Here is a 17,356-nt window from a genome sequence, read left to right as displayed (position 1 = left end):
TGCTTAGTACTTACGGTTGGTGAGTACATCCCGAGCCCTTTTCAGTTTGAGGGCCTGGAATTCATACTTGTAGTACAAATCCAAGCTGTCTCTCAGGTACTGCTGGATCAGTACCTCCCGCTGGGCATAGTATTCCCCTTCACTCCGCAACATAATGGGTGGGGCGTACATATTTTGGAAATGTTGGGGTGGATGAAAACACGGAGGGGATGGTGATGGGATCCTCTCCTGCTGGGCTGAATCTGGTTGTACTGTCGGCGGTTGTGGTGTCGGATGATTTATAGGCGGAGCGGCTAACGGGACTGCACTGGGGATGTCTGGGTTTACCTCCGTGGTGTCGCTGCGTATGCTGTCTTTGTCGTCCTCGTCGTCCTCGTCATCCTCGTCGTCCTCGTCGTCCTCGCTGTCGCTGAGTGTGAGGTCGATGATGAGGGTCTGGTGGTTGGTCTGCTCGGCATGTTGTTCTGTCGCGACGTTTTCTTTGGCCTCTTCTTCTTCCTGATCATCTTCGGCTTCTGTAACGTCTTCCGGTTGTTGGACAGGCCCGTCGTCAACCGCCGCCTCTCCCCGTTCGTCTTCATTGCCATCGGCCTCTTCTTTGATTTGCTCAATCACAAACCCTACCGATTGCTCGATGCCCGGTAGATAGCGGGGGTCTGTGGTGATCTCCACTTTGTCTTCGGTGTCGGAGATGATTTTTGCCGGAATTCTCCTGATTTTTGCTTGCACATCTAGGATCACAATTGTTCCTTTCCGGCGTTGAGCCGTAAGGGCAAAAGTCTTCTTTAGCACAGTTGCGTCTTCACACATTGTAAACTAAATTGCGAGTGTGGTACAGTGCGGTTGTTGCTGTTTTTAAATACCACGGCTATCTTTGTCTTGCAAAATAGGTCAAAAGATGATGCGCAATAACCGCGCAAACATAAATCAATTTTGTAGTGAAAACATATACAGGATTTATGTGAATTATGAGATGTCATATGAAAAAGAAAATGGTTGAATGCTATTATATGTACTTTGAACTTCGACTCGAAACACATAGCGTATAGAGCGTTGTTTTCTACGGATGATTTACTGGTGCGGGACATGCTAAAGGATGTATATGTAGGATAGAGGTAACACGGGTCAAAAGAGAAAGTTTTATGTGGTGATTTAATGTATACAGGTAAAATGTGATAGCTGAATACTGTGTGTATAAAAGAGAAAGTTTTGTTTTTTCAAACGGTAAATCCGAAATGAAAGTTACAATTTATGCGATTGAAGTAAGATTTGAATCTTTTAAGAAAGGGAAAATCAAGTAGGCAAATGGACATACAAACTCATTGATGATAAGTGGAAAAAAATTAAAGTAGTACAAATTTAAAGAAGTTTGTGGTCGGGGTCATTTCCTTTTGTTTCTGTCCCCTTTTTTTTTTTTAAACAAAATCTACTCAATTTGGTTTAAATCACTTTCTTCCGATTCACTTTCAGTCGGTTGTAAATATTCATTTTCACGTGTATGAGACGGTGATGGTTTTGAGTTTAATTGTTCCAATAAGCGTTGTACATGGCGAACTTTTAAGGTGGGTCTCGAGCTTTGCTGTCGATTTATTTCGTCTGATCCAGTGGTCTCCGGTATTTGTCGTTGTCCTAGAAAAGAAGTGGTTGCTCTCACTTGTCGACACGTGTTGACTTCCAGTCGTGACGTTATTGGGGCTTCTTCTAGGGGAGGTAACTCATCAAATAATGATGGAAGAGGGTCCAAATCAAGTGTATCGAAAGAGTAATTGTGAGAGGGGGGAACATTGCCATCTTCCATTCCTTGCCGTAGGCGCTCTCGGTAGTATCCTCCAAAACGCTCGTTGAAGAATGTCTGTGGACGCGCTTGAATTATGGCTGAATACAAACGAAGGTAATGATAAATGCAATTCCTTTTCTCCTTTTCTGCTGTCTGTAGCGGGGTATCGCCTGATTTGTTCACCATGTCAAGGCGAGCTCCGTGGTTAATTAGAATTTTAAGAGTCGGAACATCTTTAACGTAATGTGTTGGTGTGTTTCCGTTATTGTCACGTAGATTTACAGCAGCGTTATTGTTTAGTAAAAGTTCTACAATTTGAGGCTTTGCTCGTTCAACGGCAAGGTGAATATAGGATACTGATTTGTGTATACGTTTGTTTATAACATATCCAAAATCTTCTAGCTGCACCAATGAAGTTAAAGTTTTCAAGTCGTTCTTGCGGATGGCTGCAGAAATAGGGCAGCTGAATTTCCGATGTATAAGGAAAGTTTGTGCGTTTGGTTTGAGACTAAGTATGTAACTGATACATTTCTCGGCCTGATAGCTTACAGCTAAGGTTAGGGGAAATTCCATATTGTGCAAGTCATGTAGCAATAGAGTTCCACGTTGCAGATGGATGAATTGAATTGCTTCGACGTCGTCTTTGGAAATCAGTATTTCTAGAATTGTCCTTGACATGCGATCTTGGATACGCATATTTACGTTCTTTACAATAAGATCTTTAAACATTTTAGTGCGATTTAGTCTAACGGTTATAACCAGGATTGTTTCATGTTTAAAATTCGATTCCTCAATATTTGCGTTGTGGTCCAATAGTACAGTAAAACATTCATAAGAGTCGAATTTCACGGCCATGAGAAGTGGTGTTTTGTCACGAAAACGTTTTTCGACGTCTTCCGGATTTTTCGTTATCCAATCGCGTAGGCCGTCCTCGTCGTTCATCAAAACTAGTTCGTGGATATGTGGTACAGTATCATCAATGCCATGTCGAAAGGTTCCGCTTGCATATTTTACAGTCCAGTTCTTATGTTTGGAGTGAGTTGAAAAATCTTCTGAGTACATTTCTGCGCGATATATGGTTATTGTAAGCATGATAAAATATATACAAGGTAGACTCGGAAAAAGGGTTGATTTATAGCTGTATGCGATTCAGAAAGCTATTGGAATGCATTCGCGCATCAAACGGTGCGCTGGGTGGCACTACGAAAGGGTAGACATTTCCGGGGATAATTATTTGCGGTGACCCGGTAATCATTGGTTGCATTTGCTCTAACGGAATGTCTGCTAGGTCTGAGTTGTTTCGAATGGCTGAACGTCTACGCCGGAATGAATCGACTAATGCTGGTAAAGGGTTCACTCGAGCGAAGATATATAATAATAGGACAAACAGTATGAATCCGATCGTAGCAAAAATTATGATTTTTAAATAGTCCGTCCAAGAAAACATGTCGCCGAATTTGTTGTCTTGTTTTTCTGACATTACCATGCCAGCCAATGAATTGTCATTTGTTTCTTCTATTCGTCCAATTAATTCGTTCAATACGTTTAGTCGTTCTAGGTCAGCTGTGGAGTGGGATGGGTGTGATTTTAGGGCGTAGTCAAAATCTTTGAGAGGCAGCTCTTGGAATTCAGACACTAAATTCAAATTTGGGGTGTGGATTGTTGGAACTTGCTCTATCCAGCCGCTGTGGGTACTGTTATATTCCCAATGATAAGTTTTTCCGTTAAGATTAATCAAATTTGATTTCCAAAAACAGTTGGAAAATGGATGAATGGACCATCCATCTGTCCCAATTGTATAGTTCTTATTATTATATATTGTTAGTGGTTGATAACCACATCTCGTTTCCGTTGCTGTGACGAAGACTTGGACTCGTTCACATTCCTGCAAGAGTAAAGATTGACCCAATCCTTGCAGTCGGGAACATGTTGGTAATTCGAGTACTGATGCTGCCAATAATCCGTTTGTTTGTGACAGAGTAACTGCCTGAAGTCTGCGGAGCACTGAAACTTGACAATACATTTGACGGATTTCTTTCGCTAGTTCGTTTTCATGTTGGATTTCAAGATTCTGTTTGTATTGTTCGTGTAAAGACTGCATTATTGGTGCCATAACTTCACTTAGTGCTCTTTTATCTATTGCTGCTGGATTTGAAGTCCGCGTTACGTTTATTGGGGGGTTATACCCTGCAGAGTCGTTGATTGCTTTAGCTACTCGATGTACCGTCGTGGTTGGCCTGGTCATGTTTGGGTATGTAGCAGTTGATGTTTCATAATATTGGTGAGCCTCGACTGGCTCTTCCACCCATATTGGTTTAACTGGAGAAGACTTATTAAAATATAAATTGTCAATTTCTGGATGTTGAGGTGTTAGCTGTAATGGTAGAATTGATGAAAAATCGCTGGAATCATTTAGTGGTGGAGGTAACTGCTGTTGAGCTGTCGGCGTGCTTGCAGAAATGTTAGGTTGAATAGGAGGAACTTTAGCTGATTGATTGAGGCGTAAGCTGTCCATTTCTGGCTTTTGTGCTGTGTCTGGCTGAAGATGAGAAATGTTTTGTGGAGGGGTGGTTGTGTTTTGGATGGGTGGCAAGGTTGTCTCTTGTATTTCAGGTGGTGGTGGCGGGGGTATTAAAATTGGAATTGTCTCGTTCTGGTTCATGGGGACTGCTATTTGTTGTACTGTAGTTGATATTGCTTCTTTAGGTGCTTTAGGTTCGGAGGCATTGGTTGTAGTAGGTTTAAGAGTGGTTGTGGTTGTTGTAGTAGTGGTTTTAGGGGTGGTTGTGGTGGTTGTAGTTGTCGTTGCTTTAGTTGTAGTTGGGGTAGTGGTTGTTTTTGTTGTCGTCGTGGTTGCTTTTGTTGTTGTAGTCGTTGCTATTGTTGTCGTAGTGGTTTCTGGTATTGTATCTGTAGGATCATCTATTAGCGTCTCGAAGACGTTTACACGTTGAATTATCGGAGGCAATGGTGGGAATGGTATCCCGAAGACTGTAAAATTTATGTGCCATTGCAATATAACAGATGGGGTAAGACGGGGAAAGTCCGTCGAATTTACTAACATTGGACTATAATACTCAAACTTCCATTTTTGACTTCGTGGCTTCTGGTCGCTGTTGCAAGATCCTAATTGTAATCGTCCTTTGTTGTTTTCAATACACCGAAGGGAGTGTAATTCCATAAACTGTCCTGTCAATTCGTTTATTCCCCATCTCATACTATTTTTGTTGCATGGTTTCAATGAGGGTAGTGAGTTATAGAGAAAATGTTCTATATGGAGACACATATTAGAGGTGAATTTCCTTATGGTATAGTCTGTAGCATACTCGAACATTTGATTTTGCTTGGAAAAATCTGTGTCTTGTTTGGTACACCGTTCTAGTGTTACAGTTCGCATATTTATCCCATGAGTCAAACAAGTTGAATTCATTTTATTTTCCCTCTTTTCCGTCTTCTGTATGAAACTTCCCCAATTAAACAAATCTTCTACTTCCGTAGCACTTTCAGTTGGTCTACTCTGAAGTTCTTCTTGTACGAATTCCCATTCGTCTATGGTCATATTGGGGTATATGCTATGGAACAATTGGTCCCTATTTCGGAACTCAAATCTCCACATTTGTTTTATGGAGTGGGGCTCCATTTCACAGGGTAGCAATTCCACTTTGTCTGTAACTACCGTTAGACAGTTCTTCGTCTCGGCCTCCATGAAGTACATTCGGTATGCGTCATAGATCCATGTTGATCTGGATATCGAGCATTCCTTGAAGAGTAAATAGTCTGGTTTGTTTACAGTAAGACAAAAACGAGTTTCGTTGAAGGTAAAACTAATGGACTGATCTGAAGAATGATCAAACTGTTGTTGTGTGGCTGGCCAAATGCCTAAGTCGTGCCATCTGGACGCGTTGAATGGTGGCACACGCGGCATAAGGAACAGGGGATTTTCAACCGCTGATGTAGTCACAACATATTCTTTATTGTCGAATTTCTCGTCGAATTCCGACGGAGGAAAAAATGAGAGTGGGATAATGTGTCCCCAAGCATGTGAAAATGCATGGTCGTTTTCCTGCGACTGTGTTTGTCGTTTCATTCTTGGTTTAATCTTTGGACTGAAGTATTTTCCTATTTCTTCGTCAAAGACTAAATATGTGTCAGGAATGCCAGTTATTTTATAAGCTATCTGAGAAGTGGTGCAAATATTTGTTTTTATTGGGTTGAACAAAATTTCTATTTGCTTCTCCAAATCTAGGAGTCTTCCTACTCTCGTTTGATTTTCATTGATCCTCGATCTGTCGTTTTCCACGGTGATGAGGGAAAGTCGTCCTGTGCTCTGGAACTGTCCTTTTTGTTCACAATTATGTGTGTTTTTTCCGATATCACTGGGTTTATGCCACACTATGGTGTTGTGATTCACTATTATCTTTTCACTGGTTATCGACACGTTATGTGTTCCAAAAGGTGAAAGTATCGGTCCGCCACTTTCTTCTTGTCGCAATTCAATTTCTTGAGCTAAACAGTTCACTACAGAATATTCGGTTATCGACATCCACTTTCCGCTTCCCACTGGTTTGTGCGTATAACTGTACGTCTTTCCGTTGATCACATTACGGTTTCCTGCACAAGCCAGCTGAATCTTCATATCCCAGCACTCTTTAGCGCTTACCTCTTTTGTGGTACGAAAATGTTCCGTGTCATAGGATCCTATCCAGAAGGAGCCTGTGACCTTTTTGGTCTCTATCCACTGTGAGCAAACTAATCCTTCCAATTTCAAAACGGCATTCATAGTAGTAATAACTTTATAGCTAATAGGCTTGCTCATGGCCTTTTGCACGTCATCATTATCGCGGTGTAATTTGAAACAATATTCAGGGTCAGTTAGGTCGAGGAGACCTCTTGTGACCGGTTTTGTACAATCGCATATCGAAATTTTTATTGAATTTGACGTTGCGAAGAGAATCGACAAGTAGCAAACAAACACAAAAGTTGATGTTTCCATCTGGAAAGTCCAATATGGGAAACATTTGTCTATTACATACTGAATGCTTTTAATATCTATTTCTTAAGTTGTATCCATGATTGATTACATTTTGGTTTTGTCTAATGTTAGCAGAAGGGTCTGGTTGGAGATTGCTATTCGGAGGGGTTTTGGGATTCTTAGGTGGACGGCCTCTACGTTTTGGGATTACACCTGCGCTAGGTATATCTTTTTTCGGAGGTCTGCCCCTGCGTTTAGCTATGACGGGGGTGGTATCTGGAATCACTACTTCATTTGGATTTTCTGTTACTAACTTAATTCTATTTACATGTACAACAAATTTGTCCTTGGGTAATGTACTGGCTACGTTGTTAACTAATTTTATAATTTCATAATTAAGATCAGATAGTTTTTTAGATATTATGTAGGGTCCTATCCATCTATTACTAAATTTTCCTGTCGTCACATATGCTTTTAAAAGAACATGATCATTGATGTTTAATTTCACTAATTTACTCCCTTGATCATAAGATTGCTTCTGCTTTGCTTGCGCTTTTTCTAATTTTCCTTTTGAATAATCTAGAGCTTTTCTCCAAAGTCTTTCGTAGTCATCGTCGTCTTCAAAGACTTGAACGTCTTGCGTTATCGCAATGTCATTGGGTATTATTGGATTACGTTTAAAGAATAGATTAAATGGACAACTATCGATGCTTGAGTGTTGCGAAGTGTTATAAGCGAATGTCACAAAGTCGAGATATATATCCCAAGACTCTGGTTCTTCGTTAACATAGCAAGCAAGCATATCGCATAGCGTGCGATTAAATCTTTCTACAAGACCATCTGTTTGTGGGTGGTAACTAGTGGTCTTGATCTGCTTGATTTTAAATAATTCACAGATATGAGAGATAAGTTTTGAAAGAAAATTGGTACCTTGATCGGTTAGTACTCTTTCTGGTGGACCATATTTAGTATAAACTTTCTTTACTAAATGTTCAGCTATCGTATAAGCTTTTTGATTCTCCATTGGAATTGTCATAACAAATCTACTTGCATAATCAGACAGAACTAATATATATTTGTTTCCATTACTACTTTCCGTGACCGGTCCAACTATATCCATTGCGATCTGTTCCCATACTTTGGTTACAGGTGGCAAAGGTTTAAGTGGTGCTTTAATTGAGCCGTAGGCTTTGCGTTTAGCACATGTGATACAATTGCTCACATATGCTTTAACGTCGTTGCCTAGTCCGGGCCAAAGGTATTGGCGTTTAATTCTCGCTAAGCTCTTTGCAACTCCTAAATGCCCTGCTAACATGTGGTCGTGATTCATCTTTAGTATCTCTTCTATCTTTTCTTTTGGTACTACAATTTTTCCGTCATAAGTTACGAGTAAACCTGCATTATCAAATTGAAATTCTTGTTTGTCGTTTTCGCATTCACTAATTATTCGAATTATTTCTTTGCAATATTCGTCGTTACGTTGTGCTGTTATCCAGTCGTTTTGTATTATTTCTGGTTTCAATATAGCGCCTATTACTGGGAGTGGTTGTCTACTTAAACCATCTGCATTTTGATTCTCCTGGCCAGGACGGTGTATAAGAGTCATATTATATGCCTGCATCTCGTATGCCCAACGTGCTAATCTTCCGTGTGGGTCCTTTTTCTTCATCAACGTCTCTAACGGTTTATGATCTGTAAATACTTTAAAAGTTCTACCATAAAGATATGGTCTGAAATGCTCTAATGCATGTACAATAGCTAAACATTCTTTTTCTGAAATATTCCAAATTCGTTCTCGTGTGTCTAAATGTCGCGAAGTGTATGCTATTACTACTTCGTGTTCTCCGTGTATGGCTTCTGGATCCGTTTCTGAGGGCGGTATGTACTGTATCTGCGCTAACACTGCACCAATCCCGTATCCTGAGGCGTCCGCGTAGACTAGAAATTCCCGGGTAAAATCTGGATACCTCAGAAGTGGATTGCTGGTTAGGCAATGTTTGATACGTTGAAAGGCGTCCCTTTCTTTCTCTCCCCATACCCATTTACTATCTTTTTTCGTTAGTTCTGTCAAAAAATGAGCTATTTCCGCGTACTCGCGTACGAATTTGCGATAATAATTAGCCAAACCTAAAAAGGACGATAATTGCTTAACGTTTAACGGTTCAGGGTAGTTTAGTATGGAACGTGTTTTCCCGTCGTCGGGATGAAATCCACTAGCTGTAATAATATGTCCTAGGTATTTTATTTTCGTCTTAAAGAAGTCACATTTACTTAACTTTAGTTTAAGGTTCTCCTTTGTTAGCAGGTCGAATACTATCCGCAAGTGTCGAATATGTTCATCCCTCGTTTTACTAAAAACGATGATGTCGTCCAAATAAACAAGTACAAATTCATATAAGACATCTTTAAATAAGGTGTTCATTTCCCTCTGGAAAGTACTCGGAGCATTGCACAAACCAAAAGGCATGCAGTTGAACTCGTAAAGTCCATACTCGCATATGAAAGCAGTTTTGTATTTATGCTTTTCCTCTATTTCGATCTGCCAATATCCACTGAGCAAATCCAAAGTTGAAAAATATTTCGCGCCGTGAAGGCTATCGATAATCAACTGAATATTGGGAATTGGATATCTGTCTTTAACTGTTACATTGTTTAACGGGCGATAGTCGACACAAAACCTCATTTGACCTTCTTCCTTCTTCGCTACGAGCAAGATAGGACAGGCAAATGGGCTGGTACTTGGTCTAATGATGTTATTTCTTAACATATCCTCAATCTGTTTTTTCACTACTAATCTCAATCTCTCTGGGGTGCGCCTCATGGGCATAACGTCTGGTAATCGCGTGGTATGAATTGAATGTTTAATCGATTTCGCTTTACCCAACTCATTAATATTTTCGGTGAAAAGGGAAAAATAGCTAAGCAACAGGTTTTTCAAATTTTCTTTCTGCTCCACTGGGACTCCTGCTAAATCGAGCTGTGGAGGTGTGGCTATACTGATTGAACATATTGATAAAGGGGGTATGATCAAGTTTCTTAATTCATTCTCATGTGTATAACTAATGCTACGTTCACTGGGGTTAATAACAATCTTATTTGCTGCGAGAAAATCATAGCCTAAAATACAACCTTCATCTAGATCTGTTATAACATAAAATTGGTGAATAAATGGGTGTCTACGAGCTAATCTAATGCTTAATTCATATTTACCTATTGGTTTAACTACTTCACCTGAAACTGTTCTAAATAACTGTACGTTTGGGTCAGAAGCTTGTAATTCTTTAATATCAGTATACGGAATACATATTAACAAACGGTGTGCTAAGAAGCTTGCAGCTGCACCGGTATCTATTAATGCTTGTGTCTTAAGGTTACTAAATGTTACTGGTATTCTCATTAGCTGAGCTACATTAGCTATAATGGGTAACGTATGTACATTGGGAGTGGTTAGTAAGCCTATTGTTGCTGCTGGGGTACTCCTGGTGGATTTGTGCGACATTCTCTAGCGTAATGTCCACGTTTACCACATGCATAACATTCGATGTCACGTCTATTTCTAACTTCTCTTTGTTGCTCGTATCCTCCGTTCGTTCTTGGTCTAGCGCCGTTGTAAGGGGCTGGACGAAAATTCGAATTATTTGGGCGGTAATTCGCGGGTGCACTACGTTGGTCCTGAAAATTTCTATTACGTTGGAAACTATTGTTATCTGAAAATCGTCTTCTATACGAATCGTTATTTGGACGTGGGAATTGTGTTCTACCCGTTTGGCTACCGGAATAATTTTGACGTGGTGGGGTCTGTTCTCTACGCTGTCGCACATCAGAATTTGGATTGTACCTATTTCCGCTTGGGCTTCGTGAATGAAAATATGTGTTATTCCTACCTCTGTCCCGCGAGTAACTACTATCCGTATTCTGTCGCTGCTGGGAGGGTTGCTGGAAACGTATACGACCTTCGGAATGTGAGCGTCTACGATCACCGGAAGGTGACCGATGTCGGTTATAGGCCTCAGTAATGGCCACTGTAGGCAGGACAACTGCCGGTGTTTCCTGTTGAGCGGTGGGATCGATATTTAGTTCTGCCAATTGCTTTTCAAGTTTCGAAAGTTTATTCTTCTGTCTCTGAAGCTCTACGTCCTGCTCATCTTCGTGAGCTGAAATACCTGCTATCGCCGCTTTAAGGCTTTTGTCCTCATTCTGCTCCATTCTATTTACTATAGTTTCTGCTGCATAAACTATCTCGCAAACATCTTCATACGAGCTATTTACGTCAATTCTGGTCCACACGACTTGTACTATTTTCGGTAACAAGCCTTTTAGCAATATCTTTTGTTTTGCTTCTCCTCTAATTTTCCTAAGGGATCTAGCCAGAACTACAGCTTCAGGGGGTGCAACTGTTTCATCAAGAACGATTTCTTTTCCATGAATAATGTCATACAAATGATTAAGTCTTGAAACATATGTTTGGGTACTCTGATCAGGCATTTGTTTTAGTTCATTTAATTGTTTCTTAAGATTCTCGATCTCTGTTTCCGTTAAAAATCTGCTAATGAGAGCTTTCTCCCACGCATCGTAATCTTCTTTATCCGCGGCGTGATCTATGTAGTCACTGTGCCAATCCGCGGCATCACCTCTTAATCTATCTGAAAAATATTTAATTTTATCCTTGGCGCTCCATCCTGCGCTTTGCGCTACTCTTTCGGCGTCTTTTAGCCAATTATTAATGAGCTGATCTCCTCTTTTCCCTTTGTAAACTGGAATTGATTTTCGTTCATCCTGTGAGTATAGTTCACGGAGATGACTTTTAGTTAATGGCACATTGTTTGGATCGGGGGAAGGTGCTCTAGGGGCTTGCTGTTGGTTTAAAGGATTTTGTATAGGAGCGGTCGGTGGTGTTGGAGGAGTCGGAGTCATGTTTGGGGGTTGAGTGATTTGTGCTGTCTGTTGTGCTAACTGTTGCTGTAACGCAGCTATATCTAAGTTTAACCCTTTGTTCGTTTGTCTTAAAGAATCTATTGATAATTCTTTAGTGGCGACGTCTTGTTGTAATTTCGTTAATTGGGTAGTTAATTGTACGTTCTGGTCGCTTAGGTCCGTCAAATTAGCTAAGTTATCGTTTGTAATCTGATTCAACTGTGCGTTCAATTGAGAATTTAGATTATTTAATTCTATAACTTTGCTGTCAGCTGTTTTACAGGAGCTTTCTAGGGAGTCGTGTTTAATACTTAACGCGTTGTAGCCATCAACGAGTTGTTTTACTTTATCCTTTGAATCGTTTTCTAGCTGGGCTAAAGTATCTTTCAGATTTTTAATATACTCGTCCCTCTTTGATATATTGTCTTCCGCGGTCTCTAAATCCCTCTTTACTGCTTCGTATTCGTTAAAAAATGATTTACTTTCTCCACTCGCTTGATGGTCTTCTACTTTACTATTTAATTCTGTTATCCGAGCTGCTTGTTTATCATTGGAAAGTTGTAGATTTTCTACTTCTGCTGTTAATCGAGTATTATCGACAAGACAATCTGTCAATTTCTTAGACAAATCTCTTCTTACGTTATCGACTTCTCTCTCACTTTTCGCTTTTTGGGTTTCTAGTTGTGCTTCAAGGCTATTTGCATAATTTTCTAGAGACAATTGCTTAAAAATTAATTCACGTTTGAAGACTTTAAAAGCTTTATTTCTGAATTCGACTTCTTTACTGTGTGCTGTTCGTATATTTTGAATCAATGGATTATATACTACGGAATCTCCCTTTCACTGTACCAAATATGTTGCTATATCGTCAACTACTTTTTCTTTTGCCTCACCGGTTATATATTGGGGTCCCCCTAATTCTTTTTTATAAAATTCGTAAGTATATTGCTTTAATGAATTATAGACTTGACTTTTGATGTCTTTCTGTTTCGCAAGAAAGTCGCTTCTTGTCACTCGTCTGGTAGCTGTCCTATCTGCGACGTCTTTTGTAAGTTTAATTAACTCGTTCCACTGCGATAAAAATCTTTCTCTAATAGGTAAAATATTTTGTGGAAGGGATCTGATGTAACTGTCTTCTTCTAAGTCTATCTCCCCTATCAGGGACTCGTTTAAAGCAGCATAAGATGTATCTTTAGAAGGTAACGTAGGAGTCGTCATTCACTTACCGCTTTGGTGTTTCTCTCCTTCCTCGATGCTTGTTGAAAAGTCGGATGTTCGAAGCCAAACTGGCACGTTCACCAATTTGTGATGATTCACAATAGTCTAAGTAACAAAACAACGAGGAGATTCTTGCAATGCAGTTTATTAACAGATGTGTTGGAATACAATGCCGGGTACGACTCTGCTGGATGAACAGAGCGTCGGGCTTTTATAAGCGGTTGTCAAGGTTGTTGGGATTGCACCATCACTGCAGAGTGTGGCGCAATCCCGGATGTAGTTGCATAGGCAACAGGTGAGATGGTGCAATAGAGAAAGCCATCAAGGTACTGCGTAGTACAGCGACCTTGAGGTACGGCGTAGTAGATTGACCTTGGGATACTGCGTAGTAGATTGCTCTATACTACAAGCAGTAGGCCAGGTCTTCACACAAGTCATTACAGAAAAAAAGAATCTCTTGGACATTTTCGATTCAATATTCCGAGGAGGTTAATGGATGTTTAGGCCTGCCGTATTGTGTTTTGTAATGGGAAAGAAAAAAAGAAAAATTCCGGGCGGAACGACGAATCTCTCTCAAAATGAAGTGAGTGCTGAGTCATTAAGACATAAGAAGTTTAGGTAAATTATTAGGAAGTTTTTTATTATAGTCCTGCGGTGCTATAATATAAGACTCTCTCTGTTCCGTCTTTATGACGAGAATAAGAAAAAAAACTGTTGATATCGTTGGCCGTCCTCGTCGATCGGGACAAATTGGTCGACGCCAACTCCAGCTGCAATAGCGTGAAGCGCCCGATTTATTCGATGCGGATGGACAAGTGGTTGGCCGCGGGACAACCAGAGAGAGTCACGTCTCTCTTCAACAGCACGGGGAAACTATACACAAGTAGGCCTATATGTATAGTATAAATAAGTAATATACTTAAAAGATATCGTCAAAAAGGACGAAGAAGAATAACGAGTATTGGTCGATAGCTCCGATGAGAGACACTTCATTCTTAGAACTAGAGGCGATTTGGCGTTTGTTTCCGATATCATCAGAGCGCATACACATAAGCGGGGAACAACCCATGCGAAGACAGGGGAAAAACCATAACGTCTGTTAGTCAAGGGTTTCCCGTGACATTCGCTATGCTATGACGAAAGAGGAGCAGAAAAAAAATGGGTTACATATGGAAGAAATTTGAACCGCCAAAAATTAAGCTGCCAATAACACTAACCAAATAATCAAAAAATGATCGGTCAAACCAAAAAAATGCAGAATTTTATTTAAAAAACAGTTTACTACAACTCACATATTTTCCCCAAATATCTTTTTTTAAAATTTTGCGCTTAGGATGCAGCGTTGCCATTTTCAAAATTGACTGAAATTTTGTGAAATGTGTTACACACCGACGTCTGATGGCCCCAAGGCCCCAGATTATGACGTCTGTCTGCCGGAAATTAAATAAAGTTGAAATCCCTCTATTTTTTAAGATATAGTTAAGATTTTCTAAACAAAGTTGATTTTTTTACTGTTCCCGCCGACTTTGGGATCGCTTCACGCTTGAACGCCCCGGCGGTCGACAGACGGTCGACAGACGTGGCTTTTCGTGTGTGTCATACCCCCCCCCCCCCTAACCATATTTTAACCTCAAACCTTTTGCTAAATCATTGTCATTTTTTTGTCACCCAGCTCCCAGACTATAGAGGAAATAGAATAAATTTGAGATGATATGGTTTAATTAATTTTTCACTTGTTTTTATTTGCATTTACCGGAGAAATTTTTATATTTCAAGATTTGTTATGTAGAAATATTAATATTGAGCTTTTTTTTGTTAAATACATTTTTACTTAAAAGAGAAATGATAACACTCCGTGTAATGGTTAGCGGTTCGAATGAACTTAAGATAGGCGTTGGCTTGAAAGGCGCTCCTGGTCTATACCAGTGTTCTCAAATATCTGCAAACTTGCATGACAAAGAATTGTTTTTACTTCCGTTTACTAATTTTTAATTACAAAGAGAATATTTATATAAAATATTGACTTAATTTAATTATCATTATACAGTGGGTACCGAAAGTATCCGTACGGCTGAGAGGATCAGTAGGGAAAACGCGTTTTTCAAAACGCTCCCAAAAATAGAATTCTCGGTGGAATTCGATTAAAATTTTTTCAAAGTTTAATATTAGGGCGGGGTATCATGTGATTTTTTTTGGGAATTTTTCGACAACGCGATATGTGGTTTTTATCGCGTTGCGTAAGTATCCGTACGGCAAAGATGCCTAGTAGGGAATGGGCTTACTTTGGAGGCCTGTCATTCGGTATCTACGTAATATTATAGGGTGGGAAATTTCTTAAAAAAAAGAGCTGCATTAGCTCTATGTGTGGTCATAAGATCACATTTTTCAAATTTCATTTATAGTAATGAAATCGAAATTGAAAACACGAATTATAAGTTTTCCGTTTTCTTCCCCTCGATTCCCCATCACCAGTGTTGCCATATCAAAAAATATTTATCCTTTCTCTTTCTCCCTCTTCCGTCCAAGGGAAGAAAGAGATTTTGAGATATGGCAACACTGGTGATAGGGAATCGAGGGGAAGAAAACGGAAAACTTATAATTCGTGTTTTCAATTTCGATTTCATTACTATAAATGAAATTTGAAAAATGTGATCTTATGACCACACATAGAGCTAATGCAGCTCTTTTTTTAAGAAATTTCCCACCCTATAATATTACGTAGATACCGAATGACAGGCCTCCAAAGTAAGCCCATTCCCTACTAGGCCTCTCGGCCGTACGGATACTTACGCAACGCGATAAAAACCACATATCGCGTTGTCGAAAAATTCCCAAAAAAAATCACATGATACCCCGCCCTAATATAAACCTTTGAAAAAATTTTTATCGAATTCCACCGAGAATTCTATTTTTGGGAGCGTTTTGAAAAACGCGTTTTCCCTACTGATCCTCTCAGCCGTACGGATACTTTCGGTACCCACTGTATAAAATAACCAGCAACCCTTGCAGCTATGTTAATGGTTCAAATCTTTGCAAAAGAAAATTTTTTTCACATTAAGTTTGAATGTTCTGTATTTTTATTTTATTTTTGGATATTGATTTTTATTCTTGTTGATATTTGGTCATTTTGTGTATTTGATTGAAGAACCTGAAACCTAGAGGAAATAGAACAAATTTGAGATTATATGGTTTAATTAATTTTTCACTTGTTTTTATTTGCATTTTACCGGAGTCCTGTTGAGTGCTTTTACAGAGTCCTGCCATTTCCATGCGTGAAAACCTCTGTCTTGCAAATTTACCACCGGAGGCTATGCTTGAAAACACTCTATCCTGCAAATATATCGCAGGAGGCCATTGCGCTCTTGCAAAAAGGTTGCTCCACCAAAGTAGTTGCCGGTGTAGTGGCTATGGCTTTAGATTCGTGAAGCGAAGAGGTTCAAGTCAACCCCCATCAACATCATTTATCGTGAACATTGGCGTGTATGGGTTAGGGTATGTGTAGTCAACGTTCGGTACTGACGAAATATCGTGATAAAAATTTTCACGAAAAAACACGTTACAACTTACGACGCTTATCGCATCGGTAGGGGCTATAGTAGGATTGATCCTTCTTGGAACGCTGTTGTGGATCGCTGTCACATCAACACACCTAAGGTGGCCATGCGTGAACATCTATGCACTACAAATTTACCGCTGGAGGCAATTGCACTTTTGCAAAGTTCGCATAAACAATGAGACTGTTGGTATAGTCAGAATTCCTCGAGAAACAGGAGATTAAATAATAAAATGAGACCAACAGCCATTAAGTAACGGGTAGGATGAGAATGACTGGCAGGGTGTTAACGGGCAAGTTGCCCGTTAACACCCTGCCTGTTAACACCAATATTTTGTTGCCCGGGGCAACAAAATATTAAATCACAGTAAGTCAAAAAGAAAATTTGCAGAAACGCACAATGATGCCACGACGACCAATCTATCAACAAAAAACCCAAATAACTGCCACTTACTTTGCCGATGCAAGCGGCCGTGGAGCGGATGCAGCGAGGATACCTCCAGCGTGACTCGAGTCCACGGGAGTGGGGCTAAAGAGCGGAGCCCGCGCTGCATAGGTTGCCAAGCTAGATTGTATTTTTTTCCCCAAACACTGTAGGCTCAAGGCAGGTGAATAACACGGGGCAACTTCGGGCGCGGGCCCCCGCAGGGGTCCCGTGACTGAAGTTGCAAATGGCGAACGAAATAAGAATATGCCAATACGAGCAGCTATAACGCGAAACTCACAAAGCAGATGCAACGTTGCCAACCGAAATTTCTTTTTCACGTATGACACTGACTGCTCAAAGAAGTTCTTTAGCCAAAAGTCCCAATTAGAACTAGGCCAACTAAGGACCGGCCTCGGAAGGGCTAAAATTTACTAGGTTGGGTCGTATCGTATTTGTATACGTTGCAGCAAAGGCAACGTTGCCAAGCTAGATTAT

At 40.1% G+C, this 17,356-nt stretch overlaps 1 protein-coding gene across 1 annotated transcript; it reads right to left on the bottom strand.

Moving 5' to 3' along the window:
• Nucleotides 1–3: 3 nt before the first annotated feature.
• Nucleotides 4–810, bottom strand: LOC124197813 (nucleolin-like). Its single transcript, XM_046593363.1, has one exon. The coding sequence runs from the start codon at nucleotides 808–810 to the stop codon at nucleotides 4–6; it is 807 nt and encodes a 268-aa protein (XP_046449319.1).
• Between the last annotated feature and the right edge of the window lie 16,546 nt (nucleotides 811–17,356).

Source organism: Daphnia pulex, chromosome 7 (genome assembly GCF_021134715.1).
Source record: "Daphnia pulex isolate KAP4 chromosome 7, ASM2113471v1".
Lineage (NCBI taxonomy): Eukaryota > Metazoa > Arthropoda > Branchiopoda > Diplostraca > Daphniidae > Daphnia > Daphnia pulex.
This window is presented reverse-complemented; position numbering and strand designations above follow the sequence as displayed.

Bases quoted from the DNA above. Each gene is read 5' to 3' on its own strand.
- LOC124197813 (XM_046593363.1), bottom strand. From the start codon at position 810: ATGTGTGAAGACGCAACTGTGCTAAAGAAGACTTTTGCCCTTACGGCT.